The sequence below is a fragment of the Lepisosteus oculatus genome, chromosome 22 (genome assembly GCF_040954835.1).
Source record: "Lepisosteus oculatus isolate fLepOcu1 chromosome 22, fLepOcu1.hap2, whole genome shotgun sequence".
Classification (NCBI taxonomy): Eukaryota; Metazoa; Chordata; class Actinopteri; order Semionotiformes; family Lepisosteidae; genus Lepisosteus; species Lepisosteus oculatus.
Genome location: NC_090717.1, coordinates 1988020 through 2015507, shown reverse-complemented (window position 1 = coordinate 2015507; position 27488 = coordinate 1988020). Strand labels below are relative to the sequence as shown.

At 45.8% G+C, this 27488-nt stretch overlaps 1 protein-coding gene across 1 annotated transcript; it reads left to right on the top strand.

The window, feature by feature from the left end:
- top3b (DNA topoisomerase III beta) lies at window positions 1-27348 on the top strand. The gene is made up of 18 exons (XM_069182125.1): window positions 1-76; window positions 595-751; window positions 7171-7302; window positions 8078-8184; window positions 8647-8721; window positions 10318-10514; window positions 11399-11555; window positions 13189-13302; window positions 14350-14440; window positions 14774-14928; window positions 15860-15965; window positions 17367-17513; window positions 18706-18879; window positions 20121-20249; window positions 21374-21523; window positions 21803-21903; window positions 24878-25079; window positions 26772-27348. Exons 2-18 carry the CDS (start codon window positions 682-684, stop codon window positions 27248-27250), a joined length of 2586 nt encoding a protein of 861 aa, XP_069038226.1. The 5' UTR covers window positions 1-76; window positions 595-681; the 3' UTR covers window positions 27251-27348.
- Window positions 27349-27488: the final 140 nt, after the last annotated feature.

Here is a 27488-nt window from a genome sequence, read left to right as displayed (position 1 = left end):
CCGGAAGTGTATCAGCCAAGTCGTGGGTGTCATGGCGTCTTCCAGTATCTTCATAACCCGACTCCTGCTCTCTTCTGTAAGGTTTTGTTTGTACTATTACTGTATAATTCTAACTACTGTAGTGGCTTTGAGCGTCACTAGAATTATCTCGATTACCTTATTTATTGGTAAAATTTAATTTTCAGCTGTGAAGGAACTAATTTAGAAAGTGAAGATTCTGAAGCGAAAATTTAAGTTAGAATAGCGCAGTTTTTTATTATGTATACCATAGGACGTTTGACGTTGTTAATCTGCTTTCAGTCTAAATTTAGGCTTTTATTAATTATATTATCATCTGTGTAAGTCAGATTACACCAGAGTATTCATAAAATCATACTAATAATACAATATTCAATACTGATCAAAATTAGCCGTAGGAATCAACTTGTGATTTGTTTTTTGAATGTTGATTTGTAGGGTGTTCAATTATAACTGTGTTCAGGTCCGCCTCGGCCTATTATGAAACGTCTTCTTAATAAGTTTCAAGTTTCAAGTATGTCGTTCTTACAGTAGCAGCAGACACTGTTAGCTGATGTGAGATCGTTTTTTCTTCAGTCGCAGTGAGTAATAACTGGCCTCCAAGAGTTATCCGATTGTCTGCGTACGAAGTCGAACCTGCGACTCTCCATCTGCAATCCCGAAATGAAGACTGTCTTGATGGTAGCTGAGAAGCCCTCTTTGGCTCAGTCTATAGCGAAGATCCTTTCAAAAGGTGGGTCAATACCTCTGAGGAGGAGCACAGTGTCTGTACTGTTTCTTTCTCCCTTGGCATATGTGATATCATCAAGCTCAATGTTCGCTTACATAGACCAGTGTCACATTTATCTGAGGTCCTCATTGTGTTGAGAATGTAAAGAGCCTTAGAAAACCTGCTAGCCCCTCTCTCTCAAGGGCCAGAGCTGTGCACGTATGGACTAGTGTCTCCTGGGTTTTGTTTAGACCTGAGCGGTTAATAAAACAATCTAAATGATTTTTGAGTCATGTATAGGATGCCTCTTGAAGTCTTTTAACAATTGGTTACTCAAGGGATTCACATCATTTGCAGTCCCCTCTGAGTCCCGCCCTGGCTAGGAGTATTACTGTCCTGAAGTTACATACACTATGTAGTTGAGAGCCCAGGTTTAATGAAAAGGAGAAGAGACTGAACCCTCTTTTCGGAACTGGTTTGGGACTCCTACTTTAAATCTTGATGGAGTTGTTCTATTTCCTTTATATGCATACATTCGAGATGTAGTTTACAGTTTTAGCTATATGATGTGTTTGGTTTGTTCATTTATCCTGCGTTTTATAGCTGTGGTTTGGCTTAGTTTTGATGGTCCCGGATAAAATATATGAATTGTAAGTCTCACAAAAGCAGCCAGTGTATTTTAAATGATCAGTCAGGACACACATACACAGTTAATGTTATTCATTTTATTTTAGGATCCAACATTGAAGGCAACATTAAGCAAAACCATTAGAAAAGATAGTAACATGTTGAAAACATGACTTAGCTTACATTTTCTGACATATTCACTGTTTGTTCTGGCATTCGTGTTTAAATGGCAACTGCCATCACTTTTCTGGATTATTGCTAGATGTCTCGAATGCATATCTACCCTTTGTCACTGCTATTTCACCTTTACAGGAGATCTTATCCACGGACAATTTCTGGACTTTCAGAGTAGGCTAAACTCCGAAGGTGCTGTCCGAAACCAAATAGATTTAGCCCATTCTGACTTTGCAACTCTAAGGAAAAAAATGAAAAGCTGTTGTGACTCTGTAAAGGAATAAGAGACAGCACCTCTCCCTCTTTCTTTTGAGCTTCGACAGCCAGAATTTTACGTAACTCACCTTAAATATACCTGGATACCTCAGCTAAATATAGGTGTGTATTCATGTATTCTTCTTTCATTCTAAAAGTGTTAAGCGCATTAAGTTGTATTCAACATGTACCATTTTGCTTGTGGTCCGTGGAGTGTATTGGTTCTGTATGGATTGATAAAGTAGAATGGAAACATTAACCACTTTTTTTCCTTCCTTTTGCTTTGCCTTCAAGAGGCAATCAGTTTCCAGCATCAAAACATATAATGTCCACATATTAACATTCTAAGTTGTGCAAGCTTTGTGAACATTGGTAAAGTGCATTTTTTTAACTTTTTAAAGTATCTTTTTATTCTTAGTTAGGCTCGTATTAGTCAAGCTTACTGCTGTCTGGCTGTGGCACATATACAGGCTATCCTAATCGTTTCCTGCTCCACTGAATAGCTGGCACACTTGTCTTTTTTCTTAAGCACAGGGATTGTGATGGAAAGGGGGATGCTTTCTAAACTGGAGGCGCTGTCCTTCACTTTCTCACAGTTGTGACTGGAAGTGCAGTGGGCTTCGTGGATAACCTGGGGTATCCGGTTCACGTCCATCTTCACCCTGCAAAATAAAATGAACAGTGCTCGCCATCAGTTTGCTCGTGGTACACAGATGCACCAGAACAGAAATCTGCAACCCCAAGGTCTGGGTTTTGCCACAGGGAAAACTTCAGAAGTGCTGTGATTTTAACAAAATTGTTGATGAACTGCCAAAGGCCTGGAAGTTGAAAGGAGAGAATGCAGTAACTGTATCGACAATGACGCTTCATAAGTTAAGACTCTCTGATGTGCCTGGCTTCCAAATGAACTTTTGTACACAGCTGTGTGTTTTTACTGGAACTGCCTGCGTGAAGCACCTTGCTTTAGAGTACAGCAGCAGTTCCTATTGATCCAAATCCCTCCAGCAGTGTTAGTATATAGGTCCAACACAACTACACCCATCAGCTGACTGACGTGTGTGTCGCTTGCTAAATGAGATTTCTGAGGGCTTGTCTCAAGACTTCAGTTATTGTTAACAACACAAACGTCTTGTCTGTACAGATATAAAAAAACTTTCTGACAAGTATTGAGGGAAGTCATTTTGTGCAACTTTGATCTTTCCAAGTCAGGTCATCAATATTTTCCATGTATGTTTAACTACCACATTGCATTCTGCAGGATAGAGCTTCACTAAATGGAAGTTTGTGCTGTTATCCATCAGTTTTATACCCGATGTCATGCATGATTTCACTAAAATATTACATTCTGTACAAAACATTAAAACAGTTAAATGATCCTTAAGCCGTTGCTGTGATTAGACATGGTTTCGATGGTAAATCTAGCTAGCAATACACTGATGTCAAGTTGAAACATGAGGAATCATAGCTGAAAAACATGAGGTGTACTTACACATAGTTCCAGGGTGCCACACTCCGCTCATAGAGCCTGTCGGGCATGTCGATGATCTGGAAATCAAACTGGTCTAGAATGCCTGAGCAGAGCACAGAGGACTGATTCTGTGTATTTTCCTCGCACCTCACTGGATTGCTGCTGCCGCTGGGACTTAAAATCAGCATGGCGAGACAGCAGGCTTGGAGGAACTGGAAGAAAAGCAGTGTGCTTAGAAGCATCTTACTCCTAGTAGCCATAAGATGGCTGCTTCTAGAATGCGTGTTGCAATGCATTGGACTATAAAAATATATATGTTTGTGCTACCCTAGGGTGTGCAGGATTAACGAAAAATAATTTAAAGTAAAACATTGGAGTCTGAACAGTATTGGAGTTTTGCTCATTTGAATTATAAAGAAAACATTGCTTTTCATAGTGTTTTACTATACATTGAAATTGCTCTTCAAAGAAGGTAAATATTCCTATATTTACAGGTAACGGTGAGGTATAGCCTAATTACTTTTCTTTTTTGACATACAGAGTGTTAGGTAAGTCTTTTTAGCCACCAATATGCAAGTTGTTTGGAGGTTTATGTTCTTTTGCCAGAGAAGCAGGACATACAGGTATCAGAAATCCCAATCGCACAGTTTCTCCATTATGTGGTTTTGCATTTGCTGATGAGAACATAGCATGAATCTTTCAAAACAGTCATTCATAAAAAGAGAGGAGAAGGCTTTGCTCCAGTCTGAAATGCAGAATTAAAAAATCATTACATTTTTTTGCTCATAAATTGACAACCATAAGATTAACACTGTTATAAAATGTTAACAGATAGATCGGCCAGGAGCATTTGCAGCCTAAACTCTTTTGGTTAGCAATCCTACCGCCTTCAAAGCAAAGCAAAAATATCCTTACCTTTTTGTGAAACATTTTGTTTGCCACGATGATTCTGGATCCACTGAGATGGGACTTGTGAGGGATTTGCCCTTTTTGAAGCTTACTGTCTCCATCGTTGGAGCTGCCCTATTTATGTGTGAAAAGCTGAATGAAACAGCTAATGGAGAGGCTGAAAGAACGTCACTGGAGGACCTCAGTAGCTCTTCACAATAAAGAGTTTTATTAATGCTGGTAGCCTTGGGAAGCCGTTAGTAAGCCACGTCATGTCAGAAGTCTCTTAGGTATAGAACTGTTTGCAAAAATTATAGCCACTAATAAAGCAGAAATAGCCCATGTGAATGCCTCTGATTTTCCAAGTGCATTGCTCTTGAAAGATGAGTCAAAATCGTTATCCATGTAGTCCAAGCACAAATTGTGCAAAGTGCACTGCCAACTTTTTGCATTATGTTTAAAATAATAGGTCTTATCTAGATGAAGTGTTCAGTCTCTTTTTGAATTTATTCTTTAACTGATTGATAATCTTTCCCCATGATGAAGAGTTGCAGCATAATTCTGAAGATAGATTAAGAAGAAGAGACCAAGCAGGCCTGTAGCCTCATCAGTCTTCAGCAGGCAGGATATGAATCTCTTTTGAAGACTTAGCCTCTTGAACTGTCTGAAGCTTGCTGTTCATCGATAATACTGAAAACAAATAAAAGTATAGTAGAGTATTCCCGACTGTTTTAGTCCTTAAGTCCTAGAGTCTTTGCTCTTTTTATTGACATTTGCAACCTTATAGAAATTACTTCCTGGTGAACCAAGAAACCTCTTTTGTACATGACAGTCTCTCTTATAGCAGTATTTCATTAACAAGTCATGAATGGTCTAACAGCAGCGAAGGGCAGCCCAGGATAACGGGCAGCTGCATGTGTTCAGAGCTGCTTATCGTGTGCTGTCCTGGGGTTAAAGGATGGATACTTTAGGAAATTCTTCAGTCCCAGTGAGAGCAGCAGGGTGAAGAAACGGGGTCACAGTCCTATCATCCTTCAGAATATCTTTGGCATCCATGGAGCTTGTATAGTAAAAAACGGCTTCTGCCACATGCTCTGGAAAGAGTACACGGTCAGCCTATTCTGCATGTTGTCTGAAGGTTAAAATCTTTTCTATTGAGCTTTAAAAAAAATTTCACTTCTCCATTCTAATCACCAGTGCTTTTTCCAAGTATTCATTTGTCTTTTTCAGTCTCCGAATTTCTAAGTGGCCTTAATCACAACCTTACATAGGAATGATGTTTCATCATTATTTCAGTGGACCGTCAAATAACTTTGTGGCTGATGAATGAGAACAGCAGGAGAGCGTTAAACATCTGTTTCGGTAGATTGCTCCTGGATAGCCCAGAGGCAAGCATTGTGTCAGGGGCAGCGTGGATGAACTTCATGACTAAATCCCCCCAAACTTTTGGTAATAAGTGCTGCTTCCCACTTTTGGGCGTGGACACTTTCAATACTGAGAGGTGAGTTTAGTCACTCTTTAGTCAAGCTGCTGTAACATGAAGTCATATCCACCGAGGAACACAAAGAGAAGCAGTTTCACCCCCCTTTAATGCGACATTAAAGAACATAAGAAAGGTTACATATTAGAGGGGCTGCTTGGCCCATCTAGGGTTTTTAGTAGCTGATTGATCAAGGATCTCATCCTTCTGTTTCCTTAAAGAAGCAATTAAAAAGTTTTGGAGAGCACCTTTTTGTGCCTCATGTTCAAAATGGCCGATTGTTTTTGTTCTACCCATCTGGTTCGGAATCGTCAACTGAGTATTTTTCACATCCTGGTTCTTGGCTCTAATCTTTGTGACTGCAAGCAGGGGTGAGTAAGTCCACCCACTTTTCAGCCCCTGAAATTTTAACCTGTTTCTGGCAATACATCCCTGTACGGGAGAGGTTCGGAGCTGACTGGAGACGAGACCCATCTCTCATCAAAACCACCGCATATCTGCAAGGGTCTGGGAGGCAGTGGGGGTCACTGTGTCACTAAAGGATGAGAGGACTAATCTTTTGTACTGATCTGGTCTTTTCGAGATTCTTTATCTGTTTTCTATCCCTTAACCACTTGTCAGTCCAAGGGTGTGCATTTCCTTGAATGAGGAACTTGAGAATGATTTTTTTTTTAAATGAGGAACTTTTTGAAAATGAATTTATCATGAGCTGTGTTGATTACTGCTGTTGCAAGTTCACATAACTGTACCAGCGTAAACAGGATGTGCCCTCTCTAAATCCATGTTCTTAGAATCCAGTTGACATAGAGATGATAGTCTAGCCTAGTTCCAGCTTTCTTCTCCATAACCTTACAGGTAGTAGAAATAAGACTTGCTGATCTATGTGGACTTGGTTCTGTTATGTCACCCTTGTTCTGGGTGGACACTACACCAACAGTTCTCCAGTGCCTGGGTACTGAATACCCGGCCTTGATGTCTGCTGAAAGGACTGGTTCCTGCCTATTGCTGCAAAGAGTCAGTGCTGCTTGACAATACGTCAGGGACAGAATATTCCCGTCACACGGCAGCTGGGACCATTGTGCGTTTCTCTCTGTGCTGCAGAGCATTATTTTTTGCTTCACTGGTGCAATTCATTTAAGCTTTTAAAAAATAGAAATACTGAAATAAGCATCACCTTCATTGCACGAGAGTCTTAATTTCCATTCCTCACTATTGCACTCTGCACCATCATTTACAGGTCATTCATATCACTTTGGTGCCATTGCCCACTTTAGGGAGCTGATGTTCTTAATGCCTTCCTATGTAGCTATTTTATGTATCAAAATTAAGAAAGCCACTTGCTAGGTATCTTCAGCTTCAGTGCAATAACGAGCACACACTGAGTGCATATGTTCTCTCCTTTGAATTTGCCTCTTTCCTTCACAAAGACATTCCTTAAGCATTGTAGAGCGTCTGGTTTGTCAGACTGGTGAGCAGAAGCCTGTTAAAGTACGTTGAACCTGGAAGATGTGCTTGTCTTGTAATCCCAGTTTTTTCATCCCCCCCTGGCAGGGAGCTGTACGAGCCGCAAAGGGCTGAACGGCGCATGCTCAGTCCATGAGTACACGGGTGGCTTCATGGGACAGACCGTCCGCTTCAGGATGACCTCCGTCTGCGGTCATGTCATGACCCTGGATTTCATAGGTAGTCGTTTCGAGCTTGCTGGTTGGGTTTGTCTTTGCAACATGCAGCAGGTCTCTCAATTGCACGTCCAGCCGTGTAGAATACGGGCTGCTCAGGTGCTCCCTTTGACTGTGGCTCAGCCCTGATGTCGCTGGTCGCTCACGCTCAGGTGAACCCCGCAGGGGCTGCGTTGGGGTGGAGTCAGTCAGGAGCTCAGTTGGCCCTTCAGCAGTGACTCCTGGGATCTGCAGTGTTGGGAGAGCTAGAGTCACGCCACTCCTGCTCTGATGCTCCCTCTCCCGCTCACTGTGGAGCCCGCAGCACGTTGAATAACGAGTACCCCAGAACGACAGACAGGCCAGGAGGAGGGCCTGTGTGCAAATCGTTTACAAAAACGAAACAAAACAGCAGGTCGCTCCAAATTGTGCGGCTGCAAACTAGAAAGTAAAATGATGACTCCAAATGTTTTAAATGTGACAAACAATGCAAGATGGATATTTCCATAGATGAAGGAATTGATCTTGTAGGTTTAATTGTGTCATAATGCTACAGACAAAATCGGCCTTTTCCTCAACCCATTTTTTTGTCCCGTTATTAAACTGTATAAGGGTTTTTTTACTTGCAAATATCTAAGGTGCTATAAGCCGTCTACTGCTGTGCCACCTTTGTGAATCACAGTCTGTAACGTGGTTTATTGCTCACGAGTAAAAGTGTGTCAGTGCTGCATTTAATTGAATTCCTGAATCTTCCAAATATCACTTAATTTTTTAAACAAAATTCTAAAACAAATCCGCAGGGAAATATAACAACTGGGATAAGGTAGACCCTGCCGAACTTTTCAGCAAAGCTCCCACAGAAAAGAAAGAAGCCAACCCCAAACTCAACATGGTCAAGTTCTTACAGGTAACTGTCCAGATAAGAATACATTGTTTTCCAAGTCTTGCTGTACTGGACTGATCTCAGACAAGGGAACAGTGCTGGTCATTAACTGAATGAGCTCTGTGTCCATAATAGATCCTGCAGCTTAGTCATCACTTTTAATTAATTGATTATTCATTAGTGTATGTCTTTCTCTTTGGTTTTATTTTTGACCTGAAATGATGTGTCATGAAAGTAACAATGTTATAGCTTTGGCTCTTCTTAATGTCAACGTGGAAGATTTAGTCAGATGAGGTTTATGAATATAAAGTTAATGGACACTATTTAATTGAACCAGTATTTTAAAATATTAATCTTTAATATTTAAAGATTTGAATATTGCATTTTTATTTTGCGGTTACAGGAACTTAACTGGTGACAGTAGGGGACAGATCTCCTTTCTTCACACATGGAATGTCAGTCTTGATTTCATGTTTTTCTTATTAGGTTGAGGCAAAAGGATGTGACAGTGTTGTCCTGTGGCTGGACTGTGACAAGGAAGGTGAAAACATCTGTTTTGAGGTATGGACCTGTGACGGGCAGGTGTTGCACACAAAGGAGATGGAAATTGGCAGTGAAGTCATGGTGACAAAAATATCTAACTGCATTTTTCGGTTAGAGTGTTTCTATGGATTTCTTTTCAATGCAAAACCAGAAAAAAATGAACCACCTGAAAAGGTCTTTGTTGCTAGTTTGTACATTCTGAGTTCTTACATTCCCAGTTTACTTTCAGACTTCTTTGCAGTTTGTGAGCTCCAATCTGGCTGATTGGGTCTGGTTTCCCTTTTAAGAGCTTGATTTCAGTTTCCGGCGATACGGTGAAGCTTCTGTCTGGATCGCTCTGTTAACATGCAGGTTCTGGATAATAATAATAACAATAATAATAATAATAAAGAACTATTTTATACAGCGCCTTTAAAGGTGGCTTCTCAAAGCGCTTTACAGAATGACAACAACAATAAATAAAAAGAATACTCAAGATAAAACACAATTTCAATATACAGAGGAGACCGTGGATGGTGGTACTAAGAAAAGCAGAGGGGTGAAGAATAGAACAGTTCAGTAAAGGCTCTTCTAAAGAAGAGGGTTTTGAGTCTGGATTTGAAGGAGTTTAGAGAAGGTGACTCTGATTTCCTTGGGGAGAGAGTTCCAGAGCTTGGGGGCATAGCAGGAGAAGGCTGTTATGGATCTTAGTGGCACAGAGTCAGTGCTGCTTGACAATAAGTCGGAGACAGAATATTCCCATCACACAGCAGCTGGGGCCGTTTCTCATGGCTCTCTGTGTTGCGGAACATTTTTTTCTTGCTACTTCGGTAAGCGCCTGCAGCTTTTAGAAAAAAGAAATACTGACATAAGCATCACCGCCGTTGCACGAGTCTTAATTTCCATTCCTCACTATTGCACTTTGCACAATCATTTACAGGGCATTCTTATCACTTTGGTGCCATTGCCCACTTTGGAGGACTGATGTTCTTCATGCCTTCCTGTGTAGCCCTTTCTATATGAAAACTAAGAAGGTTTTCCACCTGCTAGTTATCTTCAGCATCAATACCTAAACAAGTTCAGATTGAGTGCATATGTTCTTTCCTTTGAATTTGCCTCTTTCCTTCACAAAGTCATTCATTAGGGGTGGAGCGGTGGCCCTGTGGCTCAGGATCTGTGCCTGTGGCTGGGAGGTTGCTGGTTCAAATCCCGCGGCCGGCAGAGGAATCCTACTCCGGTGGGCCCCTGAGCAAGGCCCTTAACCCCACCTGCTCCAGGGGCCCGTATAAATGGCTGACCCTGCGCTCTGACCCCCAGCTTCTCTCCCTGTCTGTGTGTCTCATGGAGAGCAAGCTGGGGTATTCGGAAATCCAAATTCCTAATGCAAGAAATTGCCAATAAAGTGATCTTATTAAGCCTTGTAGAGCGTCAGGTTTGTCTGACTGGCGAACATTGGTCACTCTTTTCTATGAGCAGCTCCTCCTGGTTTTACCAGCCCAGCCAGTCACAATTAATGGCTTTTAATCCCCTCCCGGGCACGTAGCACTTTGAGGGTGATGATCGTGAAGTCGGGGGCTGGGCTCGGGGTTCTCGGGGTCCGTCGCTGTAGCTGAGCGTTGTTCTGTTTACGGGCAGGTGCTGGACGCCATCACGCCGGTCATGAACAAGCCTTACGGGGGAGAGAAGACCGTGCACCGGGCCAAGTTCAGCTCCATCACAGACACGGACATCTGGAACGCTATGAACCGCCTGGGGGAGCCCAATCGGAACGAAGCCCTGTCCGTAGACGCCCGCCAGGAGCTGGACTTGAGGATCGGCTGTGCTTTCACGAGGTACCCCCCACTCCTCCGCTGCCCTTCGATGAGATGGGCAAGTCGGAACGGTGTACCCCCAGCCCCGGCTGTGGAACCTTAAACCAGCTCTGTGACAGGGATAAGCAAGGTCCTGGAATATCGGATGGACCTTGAAGGGACAGCTGGAGTCTTATTCTGCTGAAAGGGTCAGCGCTTTTCTGGTTTTAGGTGAAATAATACGTTTTAAATTGAACCTCCCTCAGGAATGATTTGCTAAGACCTGTTTGGCCTGCATTGCAAGCAAGTGTTATAGTTTGTGTGTACCTCTTAGAAATGTATTGTTGGGGACTGAAGCCCAAAGCCTTTTGTTGGTTGGGTTTAAATTAGTCCCCCCGTTGGGCATAATTGCATTCATAGCTGGGTATTGAGTGGGATTTAGCATCTTTACAGATCTTCTGCTTTATTAAACTTTTACATGCCCGTTTCAAAGATTTAGTTCTGTCATCCTAAAACAGTTTCCCTGGAAAATCCTTGTGGTGATTCACATCTTTTTTTAAACGAGACTTGGCCTCTAGAAAATAAACGCGTACCCACATGTATTAGGAAATTGGAGAGAGACTTCAAGTATGAAAGTTGGTAAGCGACCGTGACAGGGTGTAGGTGTTTTTCCATACTTCACAGTGTTAGGCGGGCGTGGAGAAGTTCATTCATGAGGCAGAGGTGCTGTAACAAGTAACAAGGGTGGGAGGAATGATGCAGGTTGCAGGAAGTGTTTATGCTCTTTCCTAGAAGAAAGCCTTGTGTGTCTTCCAGGTGCTGGCGCAGTTGGCAGGTTGGAAATCAACTTAGGCATGCTTTTCCCAGTATCACTCCTGAGTGCTGCAATTGCCTTTGTGTGCCTTACCAGTACATTTGGGTTTTAGGTTTCAGACTAAATATTTCCAAGGAAAATATGGCAATCTGGACTCCTCTCTGATCTCCTTTGGCCCCTGCCAAACCCCCACCCTTGGTTTCTGTGTGGAGCGTCACGACAAGATACAGTCTTTTAAGCCAGAGCTCTACTGGGTGCTACAAGCCAAGGTTAGTACAGACAGCACTTATTTTATTTTCATCAGACTGTTCCAGCAGCCATGTCACCCTGCAATTCACAGCTGGCAGCCCACTGAAGCTCAGCAGGTGTGAGCCTGGTCAGTACCTGGAGGGGAGACCTCCAGGGAAAGCTAAGGCAGAGGAAGAGGTGTAAGTGGGGCCAGCAGGGGGCGCTCACCCTGCGGTCCATGTGGGTCCTAATGCCCCAATATAGTGATGGGGACACTACACTGTAAACAGGCGCTGTCCTTCGGATGAGATGTAAAACCAAGGTCCTGACTCTGTGGTCGTTAAAAATCCCTGGGCGTTTCTCGAAAAGAGTAGGGGTGTTACCCCGGCGTCCTGGCCAAATTTCCCATTGGCCCTTACCAATCATGGCCTCCTAATAATCCCCCTCTATGAACTGGCTTCATCACTCTGCTCTCCTCCCCACTGAGAGCTGATGTGTGGGGAGCGTTCTGGCGCACTATGGCTGCCGTCGCATCATCCAGGTGGGGCTGCACACTGGTGCTGGTGGAGGGGATCCCCATTACCTGTAAAACGCTTTGAGTGGAGTGTCCAGAAAAGCGCTATATAAGTGTAAGCCATTATTATTATTATTATTATTATTATTATTATTAAGTACGGGTGGCTAGTTGAAGAAGGGGCTGCAGTTCACCAGCCTGCCCCTAGAGGCCACTATGCAGCCTGTAGTTACTTGTAAGTAGTCACTGAAAGTGATCAGTGTGTTATTGGTTATTTGGTAAAGGGTTTATAAATTAGAATTCTCACATGGCTGTAATTAGGCAAAGGCAAATAATTAAGCCTCCTGGACTTCACGCTTGGCCTTTGGGTGCTTTTAGTTCGTGCAGAGCCCTGAGGCTGCCCTGTTTGAGATCTGGCACACACAGCGTTCTTCTCCACCTGTCTTGTGTCAGAAGACCTCCGAGTTCTGTTAATTGTGCTTTTATAATGGCTTTACTGCATCACAGTGTAGATATGGAACTGTTGTGACACATAAGGCCTTCCCTTTAGACTAATAACCACACACCTGAGGTGTGGTGTGACATGTGAAGGACTGCAGTTGGGAAGTGATGTCTCCAGTATCTCTTTGTTATTTGCCTTTTTTTAACTTATTATTTAACAATGAAAGGATTTACAAATACCACATATACAATGTTAAGTAACTGACAACTTTCCCCTTCTAGAATTTTTGTCACAGCAAGACACCTTTCCTGGAATCTGATTCCCAAGTAGCGCTGTACTCTCTAAAGTTCTAAGTTTCAGAAAAGCAATTTTGAAATTGGTATTTCAATACAAATTGTATTTCAAAAAGTATTTCTGCGCAGTGACATGACTTTCTTTCTAAAATGAACATAATAGCGTGTGGTGTGTCCAAAGAAGCCAGTTCTTTTGCATAGCGTGTGAATGTGCGCCCACTTCTGAATTCTGGTTTCATTAAACCCTGGTGCCCCCATGGATGTATATCTGTGCATAATCAGAGTGAGGAAAACCGTTAACGTTTCCTCAGATCCTTTCAAATTGTGCTTTTCTGTTGAATTGCTCGGTTTTTCTTTGCCTTTCTCGTTTAACCAGAATTTCTCACATCCAAAAGTTGAAGCTGTACATGTCTTTCCTTTGGCAGGTCTCTAAGGGTAAAGATGGTCCCCTCACACTGGACTGGGACCGGGTGCGAGTCTTTGATAGGGAGGTGGCACAGATGTTTCTTAACATGATTAAGACTACAAGGGAAGCCCGGGTAAGACCTGGTCTCCTGCATTTTTCCTATTTTCCCTGGTTGTTTTTGCACGTGTCCTTTTTTCCCCTAAGTCATTGACGTGTCTGCAATCTAACCTGCGATATACTACCACATGCTGCTTACACCAAGGGTGGTGGGAGTGTGGAACAGGCTGCAGAGCCAGGTTGTAGAAGCTGTACCCTGACTTCTGTCATTTCTCTCATGAAACAGCTGGATGAGGTCTTCAGATTGATTAGCTTGTAGCTATCAAATGGGCAAGAGGAGCTAAATGACCTCCCCTCCTTTGCAGCCTTTCTTTCAGTGAAGGGTTCCCGTCAGGACATGGTCAGGAGTCACCACTTCAGGAACCTTCTCACAGGCACAATGCCTACTGTGATGCGGGATATGCACCGTCCTTCGGATGAGACATAAAACTGAGGCCCTGACTCTCTGTGGTCATTAAAAATCCCAGGGAGTTTCTCGAAAAGAGTAGGGGTGTAACCCCGGTGTCCTGGCCAAATACCCCATTGGCCCTTACCAATCATGGCCTCCTATTAAACCCCATCTATGAATTGGCTACATTACTCTGCTCTCCTCCCCACTGAGAGCTGGTGTGTGGGGAGCGGACTGGCGCACTATGGCTGTAGTCGCATCCTCCAGGTGGGGCTGCACACTGGTGGTGGTGGAGGGGAGACCCCATTACCTGTAAAGCACTTTGAGTGGAGTGTCCAGAAAAGCGCTATATAAGTGTAAGCAATTATTATTATTATTATTATTATTATTATTATTATTATTATTATTATTATTATTAAACTGCAAGAACTACCAACCCTATGGAGTATTGCTCACTCCATCATAGAAACAGACCAAAGCACGTGTGGAGAGCTGCTGTGCATTGTAACACTGTGAAGGCTCTTCAGTGTACTGCTGTGCAGCGTGTCTCACATGGCCCCGCTGTGATAATTGAGAAGTGATTGCACCCACCTGAGAAAGTCTGTATCGGTGTCTTCACATAACGGCTGGATCGCGACAGCAATTTTTTCTTGGTGTCCTGTGTTCAACTTCCAGGTAGAGTCTGTGACCAAAAAGGAGAAGGCCAAGCAAAGACCCCTGGCTCTGAATACAGTGGAAATGCTCCGAGTGGCTAGCTCAGCTCTGGGTATGTCACGCAGTGGACTGTCCTCGGCTTCCTTTCAGGACTGCTCCTGCAGTGCCCTCTTCTTTGAATGCTGACATGGACAGTCATGTCCAATCACGCCAGTAATGCCCCCTACATTATGTCCAATCCATAAAGCAACGGACTGTCTTTTCAAGTCCTGGAGGGAGCTCAATAGCATTTGGGCTTCGATAAACAGCTCTGTTGCAGCAGCGGGTTTAGCACTGCAGAAGGAATTGTGTGGCACTTGTGCACATTCTTTAACAGGCTTGACTGGTTGTTCTGTCTCATCCCCTCTCTTCCCTCACTCCCTTCCCCGTTGTTGTGTTTGGACAGGAATGGGGCCTCAGCACACCATGCAGGTAGCGGAGCGACTGTACACCCAGGGCTACATCAGCTACCCCCGTACCGAGACCACGCACTACCCCGAAAATTTTGACCTCAAAGGAACTTTACGACAGCAGGCTAATAACCCCTTCTGGGCAGACACGGTGAGCTCTGAACAGCTGGTGGTGAACCCTGGTCTGATGCTGCTACAGTTGAAGTGTCCTTTTCTCCGGTTGACCTGTGTTAGACTTTTCCTCGTCGATAGGCAACTTTTCATTGCTGCTTTGGGGAATATATTTATGCCGGCTTTATTATTTGGAATTTGAATCTTTGATAATTATTCATTATAATAATAAAAGCAACAGAAATCTCTATTGATCATGAAACAGTTTGCTTTCCTAAGGAGTACAGAAAGTTCGGAGGTGTTTAAGAAACCTTAACTACACGGGGGGGTCTTTATTACAGTTAAAGGAGAACTGCGGTGCTATTTTTATATTTCGGGGTTCGAAAGAATCGGCATTGACAACTGCATTTCAAACCACAATAAAAGTAAAATGTGCACAGTTACTTGTTACGCCTCCAATTTACATCACAAAATAGACAAACTTTCCAGTTTCTGTTCAAAAACGAGGCAACAAAAAATCAGGTGATGTGAAGTGGCCTTATTATATTGTAAAGAAGCTGGCTTGTGAATGCATGTCTTTTAATCCAATAGAAATATTGGTCTCAATTTTGAGAGTTTTGCTGACAAATACTACTTATTTTTTAACTCTGGATGCAGATCACGTTGGCACATTTCTGCAGTGAAATGTCTGTTGCACAACCTGTACTTACTAACTCGTAAATCACAGTACATCAGTCATTAAATTGACTAGTGAGCAGGAAGGGCCGCATCACGTTGTCATGGCAACTTACAGTGCCTTCACAAAGTCCACGATTTTGTGCTTAGTTTGAATTTTTAATATTTTTTCATAATGTCAATGAATTTATTTTGTTACCAAGATATAATAACCGGTCTGAGTAGTTGGAAAATTCATTTGACAGTTTTCCTGTTTGTTGCTTTTTTGTTTTGACGTGAGTTTTATTTCGTCACAGGTTAGGGCACTGCTGTCGGAGGGGTTGAATCATCCCAGGAAAGGGAGTGACGCAGGAGACCACCCACCTATCACCCCAATGAGGTCGGCCTCAGAGAACGAGCTAGGTAGTCAAATTAGTGCCGTCTTTGCTGACACTGTTCCTCAAACATTTCCCACTCTGGAGTTTCGCTGTTGCTCCGAGGGCGACAAATGTTGAACAGCAGTTTCTGCGATTTACACTCCATGGTATTCATTACGTGACCAAATCTCTTTTCTTTTTCTCCTTCTTTATGAGGCCTGTCCTTGTTTTGACCCAATCACTCAAGCTGCTTGGTGTAATGTCAATGAAATGTGTGTTTTCTAACTTTGCATTTTCGCTGCATCTGTCTTTTTGTCTTGTTGCGGTGGTTTCTGTTCACCTTGAGAGAGTGGCTTGTCTCCTATCAGTTTGGGCCTTTCCTCATGGTCTTTCTCATGAAACGAAGACCACCGCTCTCTGGGAGTCTCTGATCTAGTGCTGGCATACGACATGCAAAATCAAAAACTCACAAGTTACCACCAAGTGCAAATGTGCTCTTATTCACATGTCTTGTTTTAGGAGCTTTTAGAAATGTACGGGTCTTTAATCGCTTAAACCAGTGTCTGATTTTAGAAATCCCCCTAGACCTGTTCCAATTTATGAAGTGACTCATTTGTTTTTTTTAAGAAGTCAAACTTCACTGGCCTCCTCCATTTTCCCTCTGGACACATAATAACTTACAACTTTCTTTCCTCTCTGAAGAGGTTCATGATTTTTAATAATAATAATAATTGCTTACACTTATATAGCGCTATTCTGGATACTCCACTCAAAGCGCTTTACAGGTAATGGGGATCCCCTCCACCAGCACCAGTGTGCAGCCCCACCTGGATGATGTGACAGCAGCCATAGTGCGCCAGAACGCTCACCACACACCAGCTCTCAGTGGGGAGGAGAGCAGAGTAATGTAGCCAATTCATAGATGGGGATTATTAGGAGGCCATGATTGGTAAGGGCCAATGGGAAATTTGGCCAGGACGCCGGGGTTACACCCCTACTCTTTTCGAGAAACGCCCTGGGATTTTTAATGACCACAGAGAGTCAGGACCTCGGTTTTACGTCTCATCCGAAGGACGACGCCTGTTTACAGTATAGCATCCCCGTCACTATACTGGGGCATTAGGACCCACATGGACCGCAGGGTGACCGCCTCCTGCTGGCCCCACTAACACCTCTTCCAGCAGCAACCTTAGGTTTTTCCCAGGAGGTCTCCTATCCAGGTACTGACCAGGCTCACACCTGCTGAGCTTCAGTGGGTTTCCAGTTGTGAGTTGCAGAGTGATATGGCTGCTGGCATTTTTGTTGTGGTTTTCAAAATACCCTTTCCTTCTACAATTAAACAGGCATGGCAGCAGTCCGGGCCAGAATGTTTTTTGCCTGAGTTGCCCCGGGAGCTGTCTTTGTTTTTTCTGATAGTCTCTTTTCTCCTCTTCTCCTCCTTGCGCAGGAAGCGATGGCTGGCGTCTGTATGAGTACATCACCCGGCACTTCATTGCCACAGTTAGTCATGACTGCAAGTACCTCCAGACCACCATTGTCTTCAGTATCGGCACAGAGACTTTCATCTGTACTGGGAAGACGTTGATATCTGCTGGTAAGGCCTGCTTGAGTTCCTCCCACCCTACTCACACTTAACCCACGTGAATAACATGCTGCAGGATGTTAGTCACAACATTGCACTTGCACCTTAAGTTCCTGGAAGAGTCTTTGAAGACATCTGTACTTTCCTGGCAGGCTCTTGTGTTGTACAATAGTCTTTAATAAGTCATACATTTCATGAATTTCCTCTGTATTTTCACTCAGCTGCATTTCCTAAAGTCTGAATGAAGATCTGCTTTCACAGTCCGACTTAGAAATACTCACAATGATACAACGCTTTTTGTCTTTTCTCCTTTATGTTGCAGTTTCACTGAATCTGTTCTTGACATTTTCTTGGGCTGCAAGAAATAATTTTCTTTTCCTGTCCCGTTGTATGTCAGCAGTGTGTTTGGTCTGTTTGACCCGGTGAAAGATCTTTCAAATTCTCGAGCCATGCAACTCTTGTCTAGGCTTGGAGTAGATGGTATCGCAGGTTCACGCTGTTTTGTCTTACAAATCCATGTTTCCTCTTATCTATCTGTGGTTTCAGTCAGGGTAAGCTGTTAATCTGCTTAATATGTAAATATGACCTCCTAGTTGTGTGCATGCAGGACAGTGAACTCAGTGATGTTTCAGTAGGCCTGACTTAATCAGTCAAGGAGGGCTGCTTGTGGTTAGTGCTGTTGCCACACAGTTCCAGGGTCCTGCGATGGGTTTCTGCCTGAGTTGATCTCCTTATGATTATGTGGGTTAGTGTCAGCAACCCCACTTTTCTCCTGCCTCCTTCACACAGGAAAGACATAGGAAAGCCAGCTGACCGCGTTATAGGATAAGATCACTTTACTGGCCATATACAATTTCTTGCATTAGGAATGTGTCTTTTCACAGACCCCAGCTTGCTCTCCATGAGACACAGACAGGGGGTCGGAGCACAGGGTCAGCCATTTATGCAGCACCCCTGGAGCAGTTGGGGTTAAAGGCCTTGCTCAGGGGCCCAACAGAGTAGGATTCCTCTGCTGGCCGTGGGATTTGAACCAGCAACCTCCCAGCCACAGGCACAGATCCTGAGCCACAGAGCCGCCGCCGCCGACCCGCCGGGGAAATGACATGTTGAAATGACACGCCCTCACACAGTCGCCCCCGTGCTCCTGGTGAGTCCGCAGGCGTGGCACGTGTGAGGTAGCTCACCACCCCGCCTCCTCTTGCAGGGTTCACCGAGGTCATGCCCTGGCAGAGCATCCCCGAGGAGGAGAACCTGCCGGCCTGCGAGAGGGGGGACGCCTTCGCCGTGGACGACATCAAGCTCCTCGAGAAGCAGACCAGCCCCCCCGACTACCTCACCGAAGCCGAGCTCATCTCGCTCATGGAGAAGCACGGGATAGGTGAGGGCCGGGGGGGACTCAAGCGCCTGGCGAGAGGGTGGTCTGGTCCCCCCCGCGTCAGCGCCGGCCGGGAGCACGCGGGGGACCGGGCCTGAGGAGCAGGTCGGCACAATCCGCCACTTCGCTTCACGTCAGACCTCAACTGCAAATGAATTTTTAATCGCCAGCTGGGATTTCCTCTGATTTAAGTGTCTTAATCACAAAAGCTGGAAGAGGACCTGTGGGAGGCGAACTCAGAAACTCAGAAACTTGGCCAGGGAAAACTTTTGTTTTTTCCTCTCTTCTTGTGTCTCATCAGGCCACTTTCAGCGGGCATAAAAGATTGCGTTGAGCAAATGGTCATATATTAAAAAAACACATTTTAAAAAATATGCTCTGTTAAAGCCAGATTAAATCAAGCCTCCTGCCCGATGCAGATTACAAACCCAGTGATTTCACACACGGTCGTTTCTCCTCTCTGAGTGCTGAGTCAGCAGCCATATCACCCTGCAACTCACAACTGGCAGCCCACTGAAGCTCAGCAGGTGTGAGTCTGGTCAGTACCTGGATGTGAGACCTCCTGGGAAAAACTAAGGTTGCTGCTGGAAGAGGTGTTAGTGGGGCCAGCAGGGGGCGCTAACCCTGCGGTCCATGTGGGTCTTAATGCCCCAGTATAGTGATGGGGACACTACACTGTAAACAGGCGCCTTCCTTCGGATGAGACGTAAATCCGAGGTCCTGACTCTCTGTGGTCATTAAAAATCCCAGGGCGTTTCTCGAAAAGAGTAGGGGTGTAACCCCGGCGTCCTGGCCAAATTTCCCATTGGCCCTTACCAATCATGGCCTCCTAATAATCACCATCTCTAAACTGGCTTCATTACTCTGCTCTCCTCCCCACTGAGAGCTGGTGTGTGGTGAGCGTTCTGGCGCATCATCCAGGTGGGGCTGCACACTGGTGGTGGTGGAGGAGAGTCCCCATTACCTGTAAAGTGCTTTAATTGGAGTTTCCAGAAAAGCGCTATATAAGTGTAAGCAATTATTATTATTATTATTATTATTATTATTATTATTATTATTATTATTATTATTACTCCAACGGACACTGATGGTTAAGAAAGTACTGCAGTCATAAACTGCAACTGGATTATAATCTTGGAGCTGACTTTCATATTTCCAGCTGCATGCGCTTACATTCAGATAAAACATGCAGTCTCGTAGCTGTGGTGTGCATCTTTTGTTACTTATACCTGTGTCTTTTGCAGGCACTGATGCTAGTATCCCTGTGCACATCAACAATGTCTGTCAGAGGAATTATGTCACTGTGGAGAGTGGTCGCAGGCTCAAACCAACTAATCTGGGAATAGTTCTAGTGCACGGATATTACAAAATAGGTAAGTTGCTGTCTGAGGTTTGAGAAACAATGAATGGGAGAGAAAATCATGATGGCAGAAATAGCAGAGACTTCCAGTAGTGTTTACATTTTGATTGAGGGATTCCTATAAAAAAATGAACCTCAAACTCAAAGAATTAACACGTGTGTGTAACCGTGCTGCCTGTGATCCTCACTACCTCTCGCTCTGCATCATGGGCACAGGAGAATCGAAGGGTCCTGAATAAAAATTCGATCCAGCTGGCCCAGGTTTCCCAATGAACGTTATTAAATGTTGTTAAAAGAATCTTAGCTCTTTATTCAATATCCTGTTTTTAACGTTTATTTTGGAATGTCCCAAATTAAATGTTTTGGTAGACTGTAAGCAGGTGTTGTTAGTTTTAGGGTTTTAGAATAAGTTGCACTCCAGCGCTCTGGGTGGAGAGGTGCTCAGTATGGCCACTGTGTCAACGCGGTTTGGGCTGCTCTTCTGGCAAGAGGTGCTTCATGCTTTATTTCTGAAAGATCAGGCCAGGTTCTCCAGTTTCCTCCCACAGTCCAAAAACCAGGTTAATTGGCGTCTCTAAATTTTAACCCGGATTCACATGAGAATATATGTATGCCCCCCTGTGATGGACTGCTGCCCTGTCCAGCTCCTCTCCTGCCTTGTGGTCAGTGTCCACTTGGGTCCAGCTCACTGTGGCCCTGTGCTAGACTAAGTGACTATTGGATGGATGGACCAGGTGTTCGACGTTATAGCTCACAGGCAGCAGCAGCGTATAATGCCTGTGCTTTGTGCTTTCATTATATAGTAAGGATTTAAGTTTAAGCAAATAATGCATCACTTCCTTCCTATAGGGCCCACAGGCTGTTACAGTGGCAGTGAATGCCAGTTACCTGTCACACACACTGATGGATTTCATGCCACCTGTCTGGGTGCTGTAGATTCCTAGAGCTCTGTTTCGTGATTCAGATTTGGAGTTTCCATGGAAAAAAAAAAACCTCATGGGAGTCTGATGGATAGAAACCTAGGAGTCGGAACCCGAAGCCGTTCAGAAAGATGGCGGGTGCCGGGGGGGGGGGGAGGGGGCAGATTGCGCCTGGGGAAAAAGGGGGGTGACGTCGCGGCGTGTCTGTGTGCCGCAGACGCAGAGCTGGTGCTCCCCACCATCCGCAGCGCCGTGGAGAGGCAGCTGAACCTCATCGCCCAGGGCAAGGCCAACTTCCAGCAGGTCCTGCAGCACACGCTGGACATCTTCAAGAGGAAGTTCCACTACTTCGTGGACTCCATCGCTGGTGAGCCCGCCCTCCCATGCCCCTCCAGCAAACCCCCCGAACCCCCGTCCTCCCCAAGACCTTGTCGAACGATGCCAACTTCAAGGATGAGCGCTGCCAGTGTGTCCTGTCCTTCCCCGATTCCTAATGCTAATGACAATGCTGGGCGGTGGAACGCGCTGTCGTGTGGTGCTCGTGTGTGAGTGGATGTGAGATTTGTATGCGTCGATTGATCACAGCGAGTTTGTGACCGCGACGTCCCGCCCCAGGCACCTAAAGCGGCTCTCTTCCTCCCGGCAGGCATGGACGAGCTTATGGAAGTGTCCTTCTCCCCCATCGCTGCCACAGGGAAGCCTCTGTCGCGCTGTGGGAAGTGTCACCGCTTCATGAAGTACATCCAGGTGCGTCAGCGGCAGGGCGTGGCTCACTGAGCGCAGATTCAGCTCTGCGGGCGGCTAGCGACGCCTGGAGCATTTCTCTTTATTCAGTTCCGAACGCTTCCCTGCGTCGATTCGCTCCCAGGGAGATAAATCGAGGACTGGGGTCACCTGTGGTCGTTAAAACAAAACATCCCTATGTCCAGGTTAAATCCTGGTTAAACCTCAGGCCCTGGTCCGTCCGGCCTCCAGAAAACGTCCCCCCTCGGTTCAGTTGTTCAAGGAATTTGCCAGGGCTCCAGCTGATGGTGGTGTGTAGAGGCTGCTGGTGCAGAATGGCGGCTCATAAGGCCAGCAGCCAGATCACCCTGCAGCTCCCAGCTGGCAGCCCACTGAAGCCCAGCAGGGTGAGCCTGGTCAGTACCTGGAGGGGAGACTCCTGGGAAAGCTGAGGCTGCTGCTGGAAGAGGTGTTAGTGGGGTCAGTAGGGGGCGCTCACCCTGGGGCCATTGTACTGTACAAAGGCGCCTTCCTCCGGATGAGACATAAAACCGAGGTCCTGACTCATTAAAACTCCAATAAAATGACTGATCTAATGACTCCTTGGTCATTAAAACTCCCAGGGCATTTTTTTTTAAAAGAGTAGGGGTGTTACCCTGGTGTCCCGGCCAAATTTCTCTCTGGGCTGTAAAACTGTAAAACAGGCGCCGTCCTTCAGATGAGACGTAAAACCGAGGTCCTGACTCTCTGTGGTCATTAAAAATCCCAGGGTGTTTCTCAAAAAGAGTAGGGGTGTAACTCTGGCGTCTTTGCCAAATTTCCCATTGGCCCTTACCAATCATGGCCTCCTAATAACCCCCATCTCTGAACTGGCTTCATCACTCTGCTCTCCTCCCCACTGAGAGCTGGTGTGTGGGGAACGGACCGGTGCACTCTGGCTGCTTTGTGGTGGTAGAGGGGAGTCCCCATTACTTGGAAAGCACGTTGAGTGGAGTGTCCAGAAAAACGCTATATAAGTGTAAGGAATTATTATTATTATTATTATTATTATTATTATTATTATTATTATTATTATTATTAAACTGCAAGAACTACCAACCCTATGGAGTATTGCTCACTCCATCTTAGAAACAGACCAAAGCACGTGTGGAGAGCTGCTGTGCATTGTAACACTGTAAGCAGTGTAAGAGGAAGGAGCTCGGCTTGGACGGCCTCCCCCTGGCCTTATTGAGCCGGTGGGGCATTAAGACAAACGTGACTCCTGCTCTGCCCGTGTCCTTGTGTGAGTCGGTGGGATCCTCCAGGTCCGGTGAGTCACCCTGAACTGTCACGCTCCGTGTCCTCATCCTCGAGGCCGGGCACTCACGAACCCCACTCCTGAACTCGAGCGAGTACAATTCGAAAAGTGGGAAGTGCTCTGGGTGGTATGAAATGACTTTGCTGACTCCTCTACCTACTTACTTTCCTAGCTTTGTAAATTTCCATTTGGCAGGCTCTGACTATTTTTCGTACAGCGACCATTCAAAAACTACGGATTAGTGAAACTGCTGACGTAAATTCACTGTGTTCGTGGGCATCGCTGAATTGCATTAGTGTCCTTGGGTTAGTGGGTTTTTAGAAAAGATTCTAATGGATTGCGACGTCCACTGCAGGGTTGTTAAGCAGCTGTCTATGATCTGCATGCCGTTCTAAATGCTGTTACAAAACCCTACTGATTTCCACTTGCGTGCATGAATAATGAAGGCTAAAATAGTGAGGAAAAAGCCCAGTCAATTTGTACTTGCATTGTATCCTTTGAAACCATTTTAATGGGGGTCTGAGGGATAGAATCCTTTTTTAGACGCTGAGTTTGGACATTTAGAATTTTGAATTATAGTTGTACCTCTTAACATTGTACATTTCAGAACACGACCTGCGAGTATTCATTCATTTAGGACCCTGAGCTATGAGCCATTGGGTGTTTTTTTTTTTAAAGGTTGTTAATTCAGAGCAGAGACCCGTCGTGTTAAATGCTTTGTGTGGGATTTTCAAGGTTTTCATTTTACCCCAAACTGCAGATTTTGCATTATTTATAAAATGTAGTTGTCAGATAACTTTCCATCACCACAGACACATTTCAGAACCAGAAGATCCAATATATTACTTTAGTTGATTTAGAGATGAAGTAACTGTGCCCTTGAACACTACAGATCATGCAGGACTGGGGAGCCATTGAAAGTATAACGTCGGCTTTGGCCACTGGTCTTGACACTCCCTCTAGTGGACACTTCGAGGAATGACTCTTGGATCTGGGTTCTCTTTGTGAAATTCTGCTGTGGCAGGTGTCCTGAGATAATAATAATAATAATAATTGCTTACACTTATATAGCGCTTTTCTGGACACTCCACTCAAAGCGCTTTACAGGTAATGGGGATCCCCTCCACCACCACCAATGTGCAGCCCCACCTGGATGATGTGACGGCAGCCATAGTGCGCCAGAACGCTCCCCACACATCAGCTCTCAGTGGGAGGAGAGCAGAGTAATGAAGCCAATTCATAGAGGGGAATTATTAGGAGGCCATGATTGGTAAGGGCCAATGGGAAATTTGGCCAGGACACCGGGGTTACACCCCTACTGTTTTCGAGAAACACCCTGGGATTTTTAATGACCACAGAGAGTCAGGACCTCGGTTTTACGTCTCATCTGAAGGACGGCGCCTGTTTACAGTATAGTGTCCCCGTCACTATACTGGGGCATTAGGACCCACATGGACCGCAGGGTGAGCGCCCCCTGCTGGCCCCGCTAACACCTCTTCCAGCAGCAACCTTAGTTTTTCCCAGGAGGTCTCCCATCCAGGTACTGACCAGGCTCACACCTGAGATAAGCTGGTTAAAAATAAGCTTGTTTTCCAGTCTTTTAATAAAACAATTGTTTATGTCCATCGCACAAGAAGGCTTTGACTCTTCATTAAATTTTTTTTGAGGCCTCTCTCAAGTTTTCGTCTCCGTCTCTTAAAGGCAAAGCCGACTCGTCTGCACTGTTCCCACTGCGATGAGACCTACAGCCTGCCCCAGAACGGCGCCATCAAACTGTACAAAGAGCTGCGCTGCCCCCTGGACGAGTTTGAGCTGGTGCTGTGGTCATCGGGGTCCCGGGGGAAGAGCTACCCACTGTGCCCTTACTGCTACAGCAACCCCCCGTTCAGGGACATGAAGAAAGGTAAGAACGAAGTGCAGAGTGGACATGATGCCCCCATGGCGCTCTGTCGGTAGTTTATCTCATACTCTTTACAGTGAGCTGAATACATAGTGCCATATCACCCTGCAACTCACAGCTGGCAGCCCCACTGAAGCCCAGCAGGTGTGAGCCTGGTCAGTACCTGGAGGGGAGACCTCCTGGGAAAAACTAAGGCTGCTGCTGGAAGAGGTGTTAGTGGGGCCAGCAGGGGGCGCTCACCCTGCGGTCTGTGTGGGTCCTAATGCCCCAGAATAGTGACGGGGACACTACACTGTAAACAGGCGCCGTCCTTTGGATGAGACGTAAAACCGAGGTCCCGACTCTCTGTGGTCATTAAAAATTTCCCATTGGCCCTTACCAATCATGGCCTCCTAGTAATCCCCCTCTATGAACTGGCTACATTACTCTGCTCTCCTCCCCACTGATGGCTGGTGTGTGGTGAGCGTTCTGGCGCACTGTGGCTGCCTTCGCATCATCCAGGTGGGGCTGCACACTGGTGGTGGTGGAGATGAGTCCCCATTACCTGTAAAGCGCTTTGAGTGGAGTGTCCAGAAAAGCGCTATATAAGTGTAAGCAATTATTATTTTTATATCCTGCTAATACAGCAGCAGTGCTGTGCAGGTATTTTATCACACCTTTACATACTTGGATCTAACTGAGAAATTACTGGGTCCTGCGGGGCTTCTCAAATAGCACGCTCAATTCATTTTTAAGTGGGGTAGGTGGTTTAATAGTCAGCACCTGTGGGAGGGCCAGATTCAAGCCTTCAAAATGTGCAAAGGCACTGCCGGAGTCGACCCAGTGGGCCTGAGAAGCAACAGTGGAAGATGAGCCACGGGACACAAATGGAAAGACCGTGGAAGAGCATTCACAACTGAGAACGGGGGGGCACTTCTTTACGCCAAGGGTGGTGGGAGTCTGCAACACGCTCCCCAGCCATGTTGTCAAAGCCGGTATCCTGGCGTCTGCTAAGAAGCAGCTAGATGAGATCCTCAGGTCCTTTAGCTACAGGCAGACGGGCTTCATTGGGCCAAATGACCTCCTTCTCTTTTGTAACTGCCCTCATGTTCCTATAAAAGCACAAGCCCAGGTTCGGATGTGGCTGCATTCCTGTAACAGCGGTGATAAAAAGTTTGTGAACCCTTCGGCATTGTCTTTACTCCTGCATTATTTTTTCCTAAAATGTGATCTGGTCTTCATCTCTGTCATATTATAATAATGTTTCATTTTGACAGATCTCTTCTGTGGAGCCTCTGTTGGTACCTAAGCTTTGTGGGGGTTTTTACTGGGCACCTCAGACTCGCACCTGAATTTCATCTCATTAATTGAAACTCCCGACTCCCAGTTACCCCCCTTTAACTAGAGGTCATGATTCTAGAGGTTCACATACTTTATTTTTCCAGCAGAGACAGGGAATGTTCGGTCTGTCCGATATAGACTCGAGGTATAGTTGTTTGTGTGTTATTTGTTTCATCAGATTGGGTTGATCTATTATTATGACTCGCATTTTAGCAGCAGTAAATGCAGGAATACCAGGGGGTTCACAAACGTTTCCTCACCACTGTACAGGAGTGGCTCAGCTTTGGGGAGGGAGTTCTTGGGGATCCCTCAGCTGCGGCCGAGAGCCCCCCCCCCCTCTTTGTTCACTTCTCTCCTTCCTTTCTTGTTTTGGAGGAATGGGGTGCAACGAGTGCACCCACCCTTCGTGCCAGCACTCCCTCAGCTCGCTGGGGATCAGCCAGTGCGTGGAGTGCGAGAGCGGGGTGCTGGTGTTCGACCCCACCTCGGGCCCCAAGTGGAAGATGGCCTGCAACCGGTGCAACGTGGTGGTGCACTTCTTCGAGAACGCCCACAAGGTGCGGGTCTCCCCCGACAGCTGTGAGGCCTGCGAGGCCTCCCTGCTCGTGGTGGACTTCAACAAGGCCCGGTCCCCCCTGCCCGGGGACGAGACCCAGCACACCGGCTGTGCCTTCTGCGACCCCGTCTTCCAGGACCTGGTGGAGCTCAAGCACGCCACCATGAGGCACCCCATGCACCGCGCCGGGGGCGCCAGGAGGCAGGGGGGCCGGGGCCGGGGCCGCAGGCCGGGCGGCAGGGGGAACCCCAAGAAACCCAAAGACAAGATGGCGGCCCTGGCCGCCTACTTCGTGTAGCGCCAGCGCCGCCGCCGCCGTATCCAGCCCAGACGCGTTGGCTGGGGGAGTTGTTTTTTTTTTATGTGTTATTGCAAATAAATTTTTAAACAAAAGTATTTCTGGATCCTGTTGCTTGTTGGTGGGTAACAAGAATTTGCTTCACTCTTTGCCTTCCAGCTGTCTCTCTTCGGCAGGCGTCTCCTGGGGTGCCTGGTGTCCCCCAGTTTCTGTCCCCTCCGCAGTGGTCAATTAAACA

Excerpts from the sequence above, each read along its gene's own strand:
- top3b (XM_069182125.1), top strand. The coding sequence starts at position 682 with ATGAAGACTGTCTTGATGGTAGCTGAGAAGCCCTCTTTGGCTCAGTCT. Across the intron at positions 13,303-14,349 it reads AGACTACAAGGGAAGCCCGG|GTAGAGTCTGTGACCAAAAA; the intron begins GTAAGACCTGGT and ends TTCAACTTCCAG. Across the intron at positions 18,880-20,120 it reads CATGGAGAAGCACGGGATAG|GCACTGATGCTAGTATCCCT; the intron begins GTGAGGGCCGGG and ends TGTCTTTTGCAG.